The sequence below is a fragment of the Mustela nivalis genome (assembly GCF_964662115.1).
Source record: "Mustela nivalis genome assembly, chromosome: 12".
NCBI lineage: Eukaryota > Metazoa > Chordata > Mammalia > Carnivora > Mustelidae > Mustela > Mustela nivalis.
This window is the reverse complement of record NC_139031.1, coordinates 58,162,204-58,179,686: the sequence shown is the minus strand read 5'-3', so window position 1 is coordinate 58,179,686 and position 17,483 is coordinate 58,162,204. Positions and strand designations below refer to the sequence as shown.

Below are 17,483 nucleotides of genomic sequence, written 5' to 3'. Positions count from 1 at the left end.
GAGGATGGAGAAAAACAGCCTCAAACCGGCAGTCAAAGTTCACTTCACAGCATGACTGCCATTTCAGAGGAAAAGCTAACATGTTGTAGTTAACACTTCAAGACTATCCATACATCGTGATAGGAACGAGCCATGTTTAACCAAGTCCAAGAACCCGAATAGTATTTGACAGAACTTTGGCTGCTACTTGGTGGCTCACAGAAAATCTCAGATGAAGATCGTATGTTTGGGCCTTAAATATCAGGACTAAAAGGTTCAGGGGGAAAAGTGGGCAAAGGGAAAGAATATATTTCTTTCTGATTAAAATTTTGTCCAGAATTTGGATTGGCTTACAGACCTTGATCACAAGAGAAAGACCTGAATGATCGTAAACTGTGAATTAGACACAAATACATTAAAACTGATAAAGTAAATAAACAAAAAACTGGCATCAAGATATACTACATTGAATTCATTCCCTCTTAAAATATATTTGTGTTACTGAGGTAGCTAAGCTTAAAGTGCCTTCTTTAACAAGAAAATGGTTGAGAAAAATATTTCTCACTCCAGTGTTATAGAGTATTTGATGGAAAAAAAGAAAGGTCACCAATAAATTAAAGAATCTAGGTTTGTATAATTCTTACTTGCTATTTTCCCAACATACAAGTAAGGGCATACAATCGTTCTTGCTCTAACGTCAGAACCAAATAACCTTTCTTGGATTTCAGTTCATTTTTAAAACAAGAGCACGGAGATCATTAATCTATGATGTCTCTTCAAGCTGCAGCTCTGGGATTCTCGTGAATATTTACTACCACTTTGGGAATTCCATGAACCCTACTACTCTGACTAGTACTAATACTTCTGCTGCTGCTACTACTCCATCATCTGCCTCAAGGTTCTTCTCCCACCGTTAGCAAAACATACAGATATTTTCAGACAAAAACTGTACATATACAATAAGCAAATAAAGGATATATCATAAATCTCTCTCAAATTCTGGATAAGAGGAAATCTTCCAGGCAGGGCAAAGCAAGCACTAGAGCCTAGATGAGAAATGGAACAGTTCCAAGTACCAGGTCCTCCCAACTTCCTTCAACCATAGCTATTAGCTCAAATGAGTTCACAGAACACCTTTCTCAGAACAAACCCCTGTGGGAAGGTTCTCTGGGTCCCTCTCAATCTATCGTGCCTTACTAAGAATAATTTTCAAATAATAATCATGTCCTATATGAAAAACATTCTGTTAGTGATGAAGGTTTTTTTGGCGGGGGAGGGGATTGTTTTTTTAAGAGCAGTAACAGTTGGTGCTAAAGGAGAGGTCAAATGTTTTCATCTCTCAGGGCGCCAGTGTGGCTGAGAAAGTTAAGCATCTGACTCTTGACCTCAGTTCATATCTTGTTCTCAGGCTCATGAGTTTGAGCCTGGAGTTGGGCTCTATGTTGGCCATGGAGCCTACTTAAGGGGGAAGGGGGGAGAGTATTAACAGTTTTGAAACCTTTACAAGTGGATTGAGTTCTGGCCCTTGGGGAAGGGAGATGATGTCCCCAGACCATGCAAGTAGGAGCTGGGGATCCGACTTTTATCATTTCAATCATCTGAGGCCTTAGTTAGCTGATTATTTTATTCCCTATATTTCTCAATAAAAAATGGGGAAAAATAGTAAGTTATTTCAGAGCATTTGTGTTTAATAGAGATTACTGAGAAATGTATTGTGAGATAGGAATATCAAATAATATTAGAGAGCCCGAATCTGGTAACAGAGACTGATCACTGATAATGTTACATAAATGCAAATGGCTTTCCATTATCCCTCAAAACAAAACGCAACATGGGAAAATACAAGCAGAATTGTTGGATTTTATTTCAGACAACTAAGCTACCTGTGTGCGAATAGGTCTAAAACACTTTTATAAGACCTGAGAAGCTATTCATTCAATCCACTGAATATCCACAAAGAATTATACACAGTTGTATAGGACATGAGCGATCCTCTACAAGAACACTTGAATAATATTGACACTGAGATGTACAGAAAGCTTTTATGAGCAGAGAATTCATTAATTCTAAGATAAGCAAAGAAAAAATGACATTCATAAATGAAATGATTCATGAAAGAACAGAACCTTCAAGAATGAGTATGATCTCAAAAAGCAGAGTAGGTCAACATTTTGCACATGTAATTGCCGCCAGAGAACATGATTTATCAAGACATAAGATAACCTCCTGAGTCCCTAATCACAGGAATTGAAGCATGGCCTAAAGAGGTGCGAACATAGAAAATGACAGTAATCCACTGGAAGATCCAGTGGCCATTCCTTTGAACAGGGTGCTTCTTGTAGAAATGAACATTAAAAATAAATAAATAAATAAATAAAACCAAGCACATTTTCTTCAGAATGCAATAGATCAGCATCTGAGTATCCCATGACTACACACACCCACTGAGCCCTATATGATTCCGCATCCCTTGACACGGGATGAATAAGACTTTATCAGTTGCATGCAGTTCAGAATCTAAGTTCCCTGAGAGCAGATGTATTTTTCTTGTTTGTCCATCACTGTAATTATCAGTGCCTAGACAGAAGACGGCATAGGATAGACCAAAACACATTAGTTAAATGGATAAACTTTTAGAGTCCTGTCAACCTACTTAGCACCCTCAGTAAAAATATACATCTATGGACATATGTAAAATCTCTAAGTAAAATGAAAGCTTTTACACTCTTAAGATTTATGATTCATATTTTAAGTCATAAAAATCAAAATAACAAATGTGGCCCACATCTCTAAGAATACAATCATTCCAATTTTGCAAACAGAAATATAAGACTTCTTTATAGTAAGACACAAATAAAGGAGCAATTACAATTCAAGTCTCTTTTAGGGATCTAAAAATCTCCTCCAACAGGGCTGTAAAGTAAAAAACTAGGAGCAACTATGAAACAAGCCTCTGGATGGTTTAACAATGTGCCATCTACAGCAAACTGAACTTCTTTGCTAAACCTGAGATTTAAATAAGAGTCCAAGAATGCATATACAATCATTACACAATGGCACTTTTTCTATCTTGAAATTTAATCAGACATTGTAGAAACAGGATTTCTAATCTAGCCATTTCTGATATATCGTCAGTAATTGGGTTTTTGAGTTAACATTACCCTCAGCTACTGTCAAGTGCCAAGTAATGCTTGTTGGGGTGTAATTCATTAGATTTTAAAAAAGCAACCACAGCTGGTTCGTTCCTGGGTTTTGGCACCAAAAAGAAAAAAAAGAAAGAAAAATAAGGCAACCACATGAAACCAACCATTTTTTACTTACTGCGACATAGAACAAACTCTCGTTAAGAGAAAATTCAGTAACAGAAGCAAATGTGCACTGTGCATCTTAAGTAGATGTTTAACGTTATAAATGGGGAAAAGTGGCAAAATGATAAAAATAAAAAACCATAAAAACACTAAACACACAGTTAGGACATACAGGTTTACATGTACTACTTAAGCTCAGATTACTTCTTTATATCTGATTCCATAAAATTTACATGTCCTATGAAATGGTGGTTCAGAAATAGAGTCATTTTCATGATTGCTTTGGCCTTATTTGCAAATACTATCAAATGTTGTGTTTGCTTTTGTAATCACCACTAGACATAAGAATAGGTATATATATTAAAAACACTGGAACAAAGAATATAATATTTGGTTCTGCAAATAACTTCCCAGTATAACCCCTTATCTAAACTTTCCAACAAATGCTGCTGGGCTTTCAACCTAATAATTCCAGTAACTGCACAGCGATACACTTATTTAAGTTTAAGCAAAAGTTAACCAAAGATGGCACAGATCACTTGCCTCAAAATAATTTGTTACTAATTATAGGCAGGGTAAGTGGAAAGGATTTGTTGGCATACTTTCTTTTATCATGTTTCTGAAGTCAATTTCTAGGACAATGTGTTAAACTAAAGGAAAAATTTAAGAGGATAAATAAAACAGGAAAGAAAAAGCTAAAAACTTGTGAAATATACAATTTCAGCTTTTAGCAATAATATAACCACAAACTCCAGTTTTGTGGAGGGGGTTAAAGGCATTGCTTTATTTTTTGGTTTTCACTTTGGCATTAAATCTTAACTATCTACCTTAGGAAGAATGCACTGATAAAACTAAAAATTTTGGAAAGGATCTACCTGAACAGACTTGACTAAAACTGATGCAATTTTCTAGCTATAAATATTTAGTCACTTACAGTAATTTCTAATTACACATATTTCCCCATTAATTGCAGTTTTTCTAAAATATACCTTTTCATATTCCACAAACATTCACCATATTCAGGTATTATCTTTCTTTTTGTTTTATCCTTGCATAAGGAAGAAGTGCCATAGAATCATAATGTGTTCTGGGCCCGAAAGATTACTCATTTCCTTGCCATTTTACAGATAAGTAAATAAAGGTTAACTGTCATGCCCAAGGTGAATGATTTAGTTTTTTTTTTTTTCCTTCTGTGGAACTTGATAGCTTTCCCGGATATTATCCAAAACAAAATTTCTTGTAAAAGGTAGCTTTTTTTCCACTGGGTTTCTGTTTTCATTGGAAAAATATGTTCTTTGTGAAACAATCAAGCACCAACCAGAATGTCTGCTTTGCTGAAGAGATGGCCACTGGACTCTCTCCAGCAGAGAGACTGGGCCCAGCATACATGAGAGAGAACGCACTAACAGTGAAAGAACAGACCATTAGATGATGAGAATCCCCCAGTGGATGCATCTAGAACACGGTGGGGCCACCAATGCTTGGTTCTCCTTCACTAGCAAGGACAGGGTTCCTTCTAAGCCAGAACTGATTCTAGTATGACAGGGATCTAACGGTGAGCACTTTCTCAAGGTCATGAAAGAGCAAATAAGTAAAAAATAGTTTTTGGAACTAGATAGTACAAATAACTCTAGCAAAGATGACCAAAATTAAACTATTTTAACAATATCACTAGTAAATAGACTTCATTTTTTAATTCCCTAGTATACTTAAATAACAAAATGACAGTGTATTACTTCCATAAAAATTTTCAAAAAACACTATCACTTAATGAATTGTATACCTGTATGAACAGGAGAGTTCATCCTACAACTTACTTGCAAAAGACTGATACCGCTGTCAGTGTTCCACAAATCATTAAATGACAAGATAAGCAACATATCTAACTTTGTGTTGCATAGAAAGCCTGTATCAGAATCATCTAACAGCTCATTAGAAATTTGAGGGCCCAATTTTAGACCTGAAAGTCCAACTCTCCTAGGATAGGAACATGAAGGTGCATTTGAACAAGCTTCCCAAATGATGCTTGTTCACATTCAAAAGTGAATTAAGATTATTGGACTCGTGTAGAATTACATAGCTGATTACTTTTAGTAAAATAATTAAAACACATCTCAAGTGCTTATTTTCCTAAATGGGGTGCCAGACAAAAATCTAAAACTGATAAATCAAGAAGTTGTAGTGTAAGGATATTATTTAGCATGTGGGACAAATGAAAGGCATTAAAAAAAAAAAAAAAAAAGGTTGCTGTAGAGAATAGGGCTGGGTTGAACAATCTTATTTGTGTTTTTCCCCCACTCTGAGGAAAATAACGCTTTGATAAAATATTTTTTTAAAAAAAAGCTTAAGACAAACAAATAAACCCAAAACAACTGAAACAAAAACCAAACACAAAAGAAACAGAACCTTCGAGAGCTGGTTATAGCTTAGATCTCAAGTGATACCATTTAAGATGAGGAAGGCATGAGGCTATTCATCCTTAAGTGGGCAGTTGTGGTCTGTACAGTGGCATGTTTAAACATGGGTCCTTTTATGTTTTATTCTTTTTATATATATATTTTAAGATTTTATTCATGTATTTGACAGACAGAGATTGCAAGTAAGCAGAGCAGGAGGCAGAGAGAGAGGAAGGGAAGCAGGCTCCCTGCTGAGCAGAGAGCCCGCCTGCCCGCAGGGCTGGATCCCAAGACCCTGGGACCATGACCTGAGCCGAAGGCAGAGGCTTTAACCCACTGAGCCACCCAGGTGCTCCCTTTTATGATTATTATTTTTTTTGAAGAAAACAAAACACAGTAACAAACTTATGTTCTCAAATCCCAGAAATGGACTTCTTCTTTGAATGTATGCTCACCTTTTGGTAAAAGCTCTAAGAAGGAAAGACAAAGACTTCCTGGGCAGCCATATTCAAAAATTTAATCAGGAGCAAGAAAGAGTTCAAAATTTATAATAAAAAGCCAACTTTTATCCAGTACTCATTAAGTGTGTAGAAAAAAACACAATGCAAGAAGGTGGCTTAGTAGAAAAGCAGGGAAGTAAGAAACACAAAGCACCAATGGAACTTCCCAATGCACGACAAGGACAGGTTAATATAAAAGAAATCATTTAGTCAGGGTCTGCAGAGAGACTTCCCTGACTTCCCTGTGTCTTAAAAAGCAAATCTGTCATCATTATCTGTTAAAGTTCCCCCCCATCTCTTCCCAATGTAAGTGTAAAAGGAACCCGAGTATTACTATGTATTTTTTTTTTAATTCCTAAGAAAATGAAACATAGCTATGACTTTTATTTACTTGAACAGAGACTCACCTGTGTAACAGGAGCTTTAGCAGTTGAGATCCCACACACCGGTTTGCCCTGATTCTTTTCAGTTGGGTCACTAGTACTGTATTATGAATTTCAATTCAAGTATACAAACTTACAAACTTTTAATGTTTACTTTCTGCTATATAAACATATCAGAGTCAAAGCTATTGTTATTCTCTTAATGACACTATTCTAACTGACCTGCATTCCACTGTTCTTTCTTGAGTACAAGAGAAAGGAACAGAGTTACAAAGAACTATCCTGCTGGGAATTTTTGCATAACCCTGTTTATACCCCTGGCAATGTTCTGGAAAGAGGTAAAAGGTAAAGTGAACATCATCTATCCTGTGAATCACTGTAGAGAAAACAATGAGAACTCATGTTACCAAACAGAAACAAACGAGTTGGAAAAATGATAACATATTACTGTAATGAAAAAAATGAGAGGTAATAGATTTCAAAAGATGAGAGCTATAACTACATTTAAAGCATGTGATTTAAAATACAAGATTATTAATAAACATATAATTTACAAAAATTCAGTTAATAGATAAATTTGTGTCTACTTTGTAAAGATAAGGCTAATTTATGTTTTAAATACTCTTTAAATTCTCTTTTCTGAAAAGACCAATTTCTACTTCCTCTGGACAAAAGCTATCTTAAAGTAATTCTGCTTTTTTCGGCAGAGTGTCCTGAGTTCTGAAAAGGTTTGTTTCTAAGAAATACACAATTTATTAGAGCCAAGTAAGCTTTTTCTCTTAGCCTCCACTCACTTCCTAGGACGGGCCTGTAGGGAGTTTTTGATTTGTTTTCATCTGCCTCCAATGCCCCTATATAGGTGCTTCAAAAGTCAGCACCCCTCAAGGGTCAGCAGCAAGCTACAGGTCTTTAGATTCCAGATTTCCAGTTGACATATTGTGTAAATAAAAATAAAGAATGTTTGGGAAGATTTTTAGAGAATCCTCAAGTGCTATGGTTTAATCTCATTTCTCACAATTTTAAAGGCTCCGTTCTCTCCTCTTCTGCATAGATTTACCTTAAGACAGTCAAATGTATGATCCATAATCCAGGATGGAACGGACTTTGACAGTTCATTCTCCTAACTCACATTTACCGAAGGACTCAAGCAATAAAATGAGAGGCATTTTATTTGATTGAGGGATGTCAGGAAATCTGCTTGTTTGTGTTTGAAAAACCAGCCCCATAGAATCTGTAGCGGGACCACACAGGGGGCTGGGCTTCTCTCTATTCCTGGACAGGAGATCCCTCTGCTCCACGAAGCATTCCCAGAGAAGAATCAAACATTTGTAAAAGGCATTCAGCAGACAATCTACACTTTCAGTTCCAATATTTGATAACCTCCTCCATCCAGAAATCCTCAGAATTTAATCCATATACTCTATTTCTCTTTTTTGCATCATCTCCCTTTGTGCTGTTCTCAATGAACACTGAAACTAGCTGTTCACCATCTTCGAACAATAGTCCTTTATGTCAGTGGTAACGTGAAATAAACCACACCTCCATTTTCTTTTTACTAGACTATTTCAGATTTGTGTTTACCTTTGTTTGGAGGTTTCCTTTAAGATTAGGTGTTTTATTCACCAATCCCGGAGTCATATTTGTTAAACTGCAAATATTCACTACTGAGGAAAAACCTCAGCATTCTGAAAACATTTGGTTAAATGTTCATGGTTTTAGCATGTTTATCCAGAATGAGACTACATCTAGTGTGTTAAGGCATGATCATATATTTTCCACCTTAAGAAGAGAATTAGGGCTTTGAAAACACTTAGGAGTAAAAGAGCCCTAAGAAGCTGATCACATTTCTGGGATCCCAATTTTACTTACTATGCTTCTATAACATGCTCGGCAGGACGTGCTCCTAATCCCCCAGAGGTTTACAGTCTTACTGAAGAAATGCATGTATGTAAAGTGTTACAGTAAGCACAAGGCCCGAGATACTCTAGAGGCTAACTCTGCAGGTAAGGGTGGTAAGAAAAGGTCAAGAAAGACTTCAATGGGGCACCTGGGTGACTCAGTGGGTTAAGCCTCTACCTTCGGCTCAGGTCATGATCTCAGGAACCTGGGATTGAGCCCCGCTCAGCCGGGAGTCTGCTTCCCCTTCTCTCTCTGCCTGCCTCTCTGCCTACTTGTGATCTCTCTCTGTCAAATAAATAAATATAATCTTTTTAATAAATAAATAAACAGATAGATAGATAGATAAATAAATAAATGAATGAAATTTTTTTTAAAAAGAAAAAAAGAAAGACTTCAATGTGGTGAAGTCTAAGCTAGGTCTGCAGTAGGAGCTCTACCAAGGCCACAAAGCACAAGGAGAAGTTTACAAAGCAAAATGAACGACGGGTTCATTTAGGTGGAGAGACCTAAAACAGCTGCATCCGTTTGAAGAACGGAAACATGGTAAGGGCTCCAGGTCAGAGGACAGGGAGGAACCAGGCACTGGGAACGCAAGAGTGAAAACTGAAACACCAAGTCAAGGCCCAGATGGTAGCGTGATGCTCTGAGGGACTTTGTTCTGAAGGAAGTTTAAGGAGAAAATTAGCAAGGACAGACAGCTGTGCATTAATGCCAAAATTAAGTTATTTTTAAAAGGTAGAATTAACAACTTGGTAAGCAAGTGGAGGTCTCTGGTAAAGAACTGGGAAGAAGTACAGATAAAGGATTTTTAGCCTACATGATGCATCAACTTGGAAAGGCAAGAGAAGTGCAAAAGAGACACTGATCAGGAAAAAAAAATAGTAATAAATTCCACATTGGCCTAGCTGCGTGGGAACTGTCCACGGAGCATCATGTGTAAGACTGTTTTATGCTGACGGTTACCTGAGGGCTGAGGGTTGAGTCCTGAGGTATTGGGCTTTTCTGTCTTGGCACAAGGACCACGTGGTAGATCAGGGGAAGATGCCCAACAGATAGGGGCAGGCGGACACCCAGGTAGAGATAACAATATAAGAGACATCATTATACAGAAGTGTGCTGACCACGACAGCAACCAATAGCCCCTCTTTAAATTTAAGATCATAGAAATTGAATAAAACAAAAATTCGGGCGCCTGGGTGGCTCAGTGGGTTAAGCCGCTGCCTTCAGCTCAGGTCATGATCTCAGGGTCCTGGGATCGAGGCCCGCATCGGGCTCTCTGCTCGGCAGGGAGCCTGCTTCCCTCTCTCTCTCTCTCTGCCTGCCTCTCCATCTACTTGTGATTTCTCTCTGTCAAATAAATAAATAAATAAAATAAAAATCTTAAAAAAAAAAAAATTCATCTCTTTGGTCCCATCAACCACAGTTCCTGTGCTCAGTGAGCAATGTGGTTAGTGGCTACTACACCGAATGGTCAGAAACCCATTATTTCCACCATGACAGATAGTTCTGTGGGATTATGCAGGAATGGCTCATGTGAGATAAGAGCAAAGCTTGGGGACAGAACCCTAGGAAAAGAGAAGGGAAGGAAGATGAGTGGAGGGAGAAGAAAGAATCAAAGTAGTTAAAAAAAAGAAAGGGAAAAATCATCCCACTGTGGACCAAGAGGAGAGTTCAAGGAGACAAAAGAGTCAAGAATATGAAAAACTGAAAAGAGGTCAAAAAAGGAAAGGAACAAAAATTTCTTTCTGGTAATGATTTTTACCCTGGCATTTGGTATACCATTGGAATCATTACCAATTTCTTCAGATGTAAAATGACTCGATGAGAATAATTCTCCCACTCAGATGACAGGTTTAGCTTTTAGAAAATCCCACAGAAAGAGAAATTCTGGAAATGTGACCATTCCCTCTCCGCGTTTTAAAAAAAAAGGAAGGCCTTGCCTAGCCATCATCCTTCGCTGTCATCTTTCTGGAAATTTCTAAGGGTCTCTACGTAAGGTCTATATCATTGCTGAACAGGTGTCTTGAAATTGCATAATAACTATATGCAGACATCAAAGAGCACACAAAATTCTCTTCTTAGATCAAAAATCAAACTGACAGAACAGCAGATACCAGTGGGACAGTGAGGAGTTTTTTTTAGGAAGTACAGAGGTCAAAATGAGATGATGAGAAAGTTCTGGAGGTGGGCAGTGTCGATGTTTACACAACAGTGTGAGCGCCACTGAACCGCACACTTAACAAATGGTTACAATGGTAAATTTTCTGTCATGTATATTTTACCACAATGGAACAAAAAAATTTTAATGAAGCTGAAGCAAAACATAGGAGGGAATCTGGATGTAACTTCTTATAACCCTTGATGCCTGAGAAATAAAAAATACCAAACATAAAAGTGGAAAACATTGCTCACAGACATCTGCTCCTCGAAGTCGCATAGGTTTTGGTATTAGACGTGTGAGATTAAGTGTGAGATTATGGGTTTGATAAGCTGTAAGGCAGTAAGCATCTCTAGTTGCTGCTGATACTGCCTCCTGTGAAACTGTCAATGGTCTGGAAAAGGGAATCAAATCAGAGCTCTAAAAGGTACTAAGAGAATGAAAACGTTATTAGGTCACTTTCTTCAAGATGGCATTGATAACCTTTTTTTTTTTTTCATATTTACACGTCATGTCAACAGCTGCAGTTAGTTGGTAGACCAGCAGAGCATAAACCTGAGGAGGAAAGCCCGAGGCCGCCATGTTTGTACAGGCATAATCCTCACTCAGGGATTACCGGGAGGCCACTGTCCCATGAATCACCACTCACGCATTCTCTGACAGGCCCTGGAGCAAGGCTCAGGGAAAGAAACACTGAAGGGATCCTAAGAGAAGCCACGGGCTCCTTCCGTTTGTGTTACTGTAGCCAGGAGGCAGAAAATGAAGCTAAAAAATCACATCAAAGTAGGTGAAAGTTCATGAATGTAAAATAATACAAGCCAACAAATTTTTATAAGCATTCAATACAGAGCCTCACATGGATCTTAACTACTGATTTCCTCGCATCAGCATTCAGACTTTTTCTCACACACAGCGAAAAGCTGGAGGTGAACACTTGCACATTCATTGGATCATACCCTATTTCTCCTCCAAAGGTATTAACCAAATATAGATAATCGGACCACCTTTTAATCACAGACAGTTTTCCTATTTGGAGCTCCACTTAGATCATACAGGGATTCTGCTGGTGTCCCAACCTGACAGAATCACCTCATGACTATATGCTAACAAGGTACCAACATAATGTGAGAACGGACACGGGAGGTAGAAACCAACCAAAGAGAAAGAATGAAAAAAGGAAACAAGAAAGAAAAAAATCAAGAGATGAGTCATACTATACTTACAACTTTCAGCCTGATAGTCTGGCACAAACTGCTCATCATTGTCAGGTACCTGAGCTGAAGGGAAAAAAAAAAAAAAAAAATTAAAAAAAAATTAAGAGAGAAAGTGCTAAGGCATAAGGAATGTCAAGCAAGATCTTTTTCGGCTCAGATCAAACCTATGATTATTTGCCAATGAGCTCCTATTTAAAATGGGATTGAGGGCAATACTTGGGAGGGGAAAGAGAAGCAACCACTGATGTCAACTAGAAAACACAAGTGTCAGAAATGTAATTGTGGCAGTCGTGGTCCTTCTGAACATCACCTGCCAGATGGAAATAAAAGAAACATACAAAATATTAGAAGTTACTGGGTTTCTGTTAGCTGCGGGGCTTCTTTGCAAGAATGGAGTAAGAAGTATTTCAATTCACCCAGGGCTCGTGCTGCAGCAGCCACTATACTAACTAGAGCATTCTTTCAAAGGATGTGCAGTTACACACATCCCTCTGCTTTGACAGAAATGCCTGCCTCTAGTATGTTCAGTCAATTGAAAATGAGACGACCATAACTAAAAATGTTTGACCTAAATTTGGCTGAGATATGCTACAAAGTTTTTTAGTGAAAGCATATCCACTGATTATGGTCATACAGAAGAATAAAATATATTTTAGTGATTATGTCATAACAATAAAATTATAAATAATAAATTCCATCGTTTCACGCAAAATATTTTCCTGGCAACTACACAACACTCATGAAAAGAATATCACTATTTTGTCAATCTTTGTGTCAAATAACTTCCCTATTTTTAGTAAAGAAAAAACTACTGGAGAGCAAGGACTTAATGCATTCGGCAGTAATCAAAACACAAGTACACTTTTCCACTTCTAAAATATTTTGTCACAGTTGATTCAGACATCAAAATAACCTATTCCAAATTGACAAGATATTACGAAAACAAGCTTTCACATGCACACACAAGTATACACACTCACACACACACAAATGACCTAAAATAGAAGTTAGTTCCTTTTAATTTGGTAAAAATAGAAGAGTTACCCTATTTAACTTTGGTTATGATCTGATTACTAGTATTACTAGTATTACTAGATACTAGTATTACTTTACTCGTAATATCTAATACTGAAATGTTTCATCCAGTCAAGTCATATTAAAATAGATGTCAATTAATTTTTTAAAAAGAGCCTGCTGTGAATGGGGAATGTTTATGAACATAATCGTTCTCTGTGGCAAAAGTTACAGGTTGGTAGGTGAATGAGTTAAAAAAATTCTCTTTAAAAAGAAATTCTACATTTAAAAATGTATATAAAAAAGAAATACAACATAGATAAGATTATTCTTTAGTACCAGCTTATTTAATCACATTTTTAAAAGCAGAAATTCAAAAAAATAATAATAAAATAAAAGTAGAAATACTTGGCTGAATAAAACTAATGTCATGTTATGAAGAGCAGAACCAATGATAATCTCGCCAATTATTAAAATACATACAGTCTGACATTAAATTATTTCCTAACATTCTCTGTACACCAACACATCAGTTTATTAAAGACAAATTCCATCCTCTGTCACCAAAAAAATTAGGAACTTTTTTCCAAGTTATAAATGATCAGCACATAATGGAAGAAGAGATTTTTTTCCCTCTTCATATTCTACTTCTGTCTGCTACCGTGGATAATGAAAGCCATGGATACTTCAAGTCATGGTTTTATGACTTCCTATCGGTGTAAAGTGTGTACACTATTTTAACCTATTTGAACTGTATTTTATTCATCAGTTTAATAGTGGTAATATGGGTTTCCTGTTACAATTAAATTAAATCCTAAATGTTACTTATTTTTTCCGAACCTTCACCTCTCACCCATTTCTTTCAATTCATACACACAAAACTACTTCAGTCATACAATGCAAGGTTAAAATCTTCAATTCTCCTGAATTATATCAGAAAGGGATAAAAATAACAGGTAAATGTGTAGATTAGTATTCTCTTAACTATAAACATTTTTGACAGTACAGCAAGCTCCTTTTTCCCACAGATTCATCTAAGTGGAGAAACATCCTTTAAAATAAGTCTTCACAGCAAAAAAATACAAAAATGTTTTCAATATCTATTTAATAAATAACAGCAGGTAGACAGAACTAAATCCTACACATTTTTTCCATCATACCCACATGTTTTGGTTTTCCTTCTAAATTAACAGCTAAACAGACATAACTATTGAGATGCAAAATTATCAACCACAGCAATTACTACACTTTTAAAAAGCCAACATTTACAAGAATCTAATAAAAATGTAATATCCCTTTACAGGAATAGATAAAAATAGCTGCTGAGTAACAAAAATATATTTGTAACTAAATGTGCTGGTATGAGCGTCCTAAAGGCCAGACATTATTTTTTCCTTACTATCATAAGACAAAATTGCAACTCTGTGATATGTTTCACTCTAAGAAAGACATAAAAATCACTGATGGATATGTGGTATGTGTTGGGATAAGCATAGGGGGAGCCAAATTTTAGAAGAAGCTGGAAGTTATACCTCACAAACATAAAGAAAAGAGGTCCATAACAATTTGTAAAAAGAATAAGAATTGCTGTAAGAATTGCTATTTCTGTTCTAACTCCTTAACATACTGAATAAATACTTCACACTTATGCCTGAACATATTACAGCATTTTAACAAAAAACATATGACTCACATTTTCACAGAAGCTAATCTGAAAAAAACGGAATAGACCCAATGAAGCAGCATGCTACTTAAATAGACAAAGGCTTAAGTACACTTCTAATTTCAAGTTCGAGTAAAAGGAAAGCAGTTAACAAAAAACACACGTTGGATCTGGGCAGGGAAAATATGACAAAGTATTGCCACACTCATATCATACGTTTCCTTTTCTCCTCAGTTCACAGGAATTCTGTGAAGTAGCAAACTACAGCCGCCTGAAAATTTGTGGCAAGCCATACCAACTCCAAAGTGGAAAATTAACCATAGAGGCCAACCTTTAAAAAGCACTATTTTCACTGCTATCTATAAACGAGGCTTGGAATAATCACCTTTGGGGAAAGAAAATGCTTCCCCAGACTATGTAATTAAAGAGGAGGGGGAAGAGTAAGAAAGGACACGGGGGAAAGTACAGACCCAAGACCAATAAAAGGCTTTCAGGAAGATGAAGCATGTGGCTTTTATTGGTAAGAGCTGGACCGGCCCTATCAGTTCACTGCACAGAAACAGACAAGTTGCCATCAAGTCTCGGGACTCGGGCTTTGAAAGGGTAGTATCTGCCCTCTCCGCTCTTTGCTTTACCTAGATTATGATCCAGAGTTGTGTTATGTTTCGTTTTGTTGGTTTTTTTTTTTTCTCTCTCTCTTTTAGTGCATAGCAATCCATATTACAAGAAACAAGCTCATGAAAATACTAATCAGGATCTGGATGCCACAGAATCACTAACCCTCATTTTCAGTTTCAGCATACTTTCTTAACGAACATTTCCGGGGGTGGGGGCGATTTTTAAATAGAGTTCCTTTATTTTATGCTAAAACTTTCATATGAAACACTAATTACTTAAGAGAGGGTGAGAGTTTTAAGTGTGTCCAAGGCTGGCTGCAGGCAAGTAAAAAGTTCCCGTTCCTTACAAACGAGGGGACTGTGGAGTTCTCTTTTAAAGCCAGGAAAAAAGTGGAAAAATTACAAATGGAACAAATGTCAAGTATAAAAGGGGTTAATATTTAATTAAAACCAGTTCTATCCACTGTAACAATGACCTGGAGCCAAACAAGGCGGAAGATGTATGAGTCATTCTTTCTGCCTGTGAATGAGACAGCTGATCTCCTCAGCAATTCCTCCAGACAAGCAGGCAGAACTGGAGTTCTGCCTCCATTCACAAAAACACAGTCCAGCATGAGCCATGTGGCCCAACCGCAATCTTTTCATGTCACACCCTTCCAGAGAACTAAAGCAAGTCAACTTGAACTTGCAATAAACACACCAATTTTATTGCTCAGTCTGAAACGCAGCTCAGATCCCTCAACATATACATTTAAATAAATGACAAGTTTACAAAATTAATACTACATATAGTTAGACAGCCCTATCTACCTATCTCTCTATATACAGATATATAACCAGAGATATTATGGAGAAACTTTTCACAAAAACATACATTATAAAACCAAAAAAGAAGGAAAAAAGGAAAGGAAGGGACTAAGAGTGGAGGAAGGTGGGGAGGAAAAAAATCATTAAAGAAATGTCTTGTTTTTTCTTTGCCTATTATTCAGATTTTCTTTATCCTGAGGTTATAACAGATTATTGCTAAACTTTGTAGCATTTCACTTTGAATCAAATAATTAGCAACGAGTTTCTATGAATAAACTTGCATTTTATTTTAAATAAAAGTAAAACAACAGGAAAATCAACCTTTGCTTGGTGGTATTCTATTTAATCCTGAACTGAAGCTTCAGGCCATGGAACAAAATAATCATGAAGCCACTAAGCCTGGTTTTATACCACATCCGCTTTTAAAATTAAAAATAATTGTACCAGTGTATAAGCATTAATTAATACAGTAGTATAAACGTATTTAAAGATATGAAAAAAGGGGGGGCTATTTCCCCAGGACAGAAACATCTTTAATCCTTGATGCTCTAAAAGAAAAAAAACAGTAAGTTTCAGTTGTCTTCAGTCTCGGATCAGCTTCCATTCCTAACTCTACACTGACCTATAGCGACTTGGAACCAACTATAGCCTCAGAGCTGTTGTTTCTATTTCCTAATACTATGGAGGTCTGACTTTATTATTATTATTATTTTAATTTCAAGCTTTTGTATACACGTGAAAGGAAATAAAGATATATTATGAGATTCAAGAAATGACCATTTCTTGTAACTGAACCAGAAAAGCAGTATTCATTAATACTTATTAGGGCCCTCTGGAAAAAGTATATCTAAGCTATATCACATCCGAGTTCTATTTTTAACAAACTTTTTTTTTTTTAATTTTGCAAGTAGATCCTCGATGAAAAGACATTTATATAATTCCAATAAATGTTTTAAAATATACATTTACTCTACCCGCTATCTTTTAATCAAGTCCAAATAAGAAGTCTTCTTTTCATATTTTAGAGTATTTCCTGGTACAACAGAAAGAGGAATAGTAGCGCCCCTCCCCCCTACATGCTAAATGATTCTTGCTCAATACTAAGAAAAAGTATGGACTTCTGTAATTTAATGCTTAATTCTCATTTCCTTTCTCATGTAAACCACATAAAATAATGTAGTTTTTAAAGTCTTTAGCTCTTACCGTTATCACATCAAAAAAAATTAATGAGCACATATACAATTTATGTTCCATTTTAACGAGTAACAGTATAATTGTTTGAAAAATAAAATGAGCACATTAGGACTACTGTGTATTGTGGAGGACATGGATAGCGAGACCGAACAGCACACATCATTGAAGGGAACTTCACAAGAATAAATTTAGTATCAGCTACTGAAGTAAATAGAGAGGATACAATGACATCTCTACTGTTAAGCCAACCTATTATTTGAAGGTCACACAAAACAACAGGAAAAAAGAGCCTTATCTGCATGAAGTAATAACCTTTGGTGTAGAAAGATTGTTCTTGGAGATAAAACTCTG

General features: G+C 36.4%; 1 protein-coding gene across 6 annotated transcripts in view; it reads right to left on the bottom strand.

The window, feature by feature from the left end:
• The window catches only part of ETV1 (ETS variant transcription factor 1), a 102,016-nt gene that overhangs the window by 68,711 nt on the left and 15,822 nt on the right, over positions 1-17,483 (bottom strand). For all 6 annotated transcript variants that reach the window (XM_082693024.1, XM_082693022.1, XM_082693023.1 and 3 more), the window contains one exon: positions 11,847-11,900. In XM_082693024.1, coding sequence (XP_082549150.1) covers positions 11,847-11,900 — 54 coding nt within the window. The remainder of the gene's footprint in view (positions 1-11,846; positions 11,901-17,483) is intronic.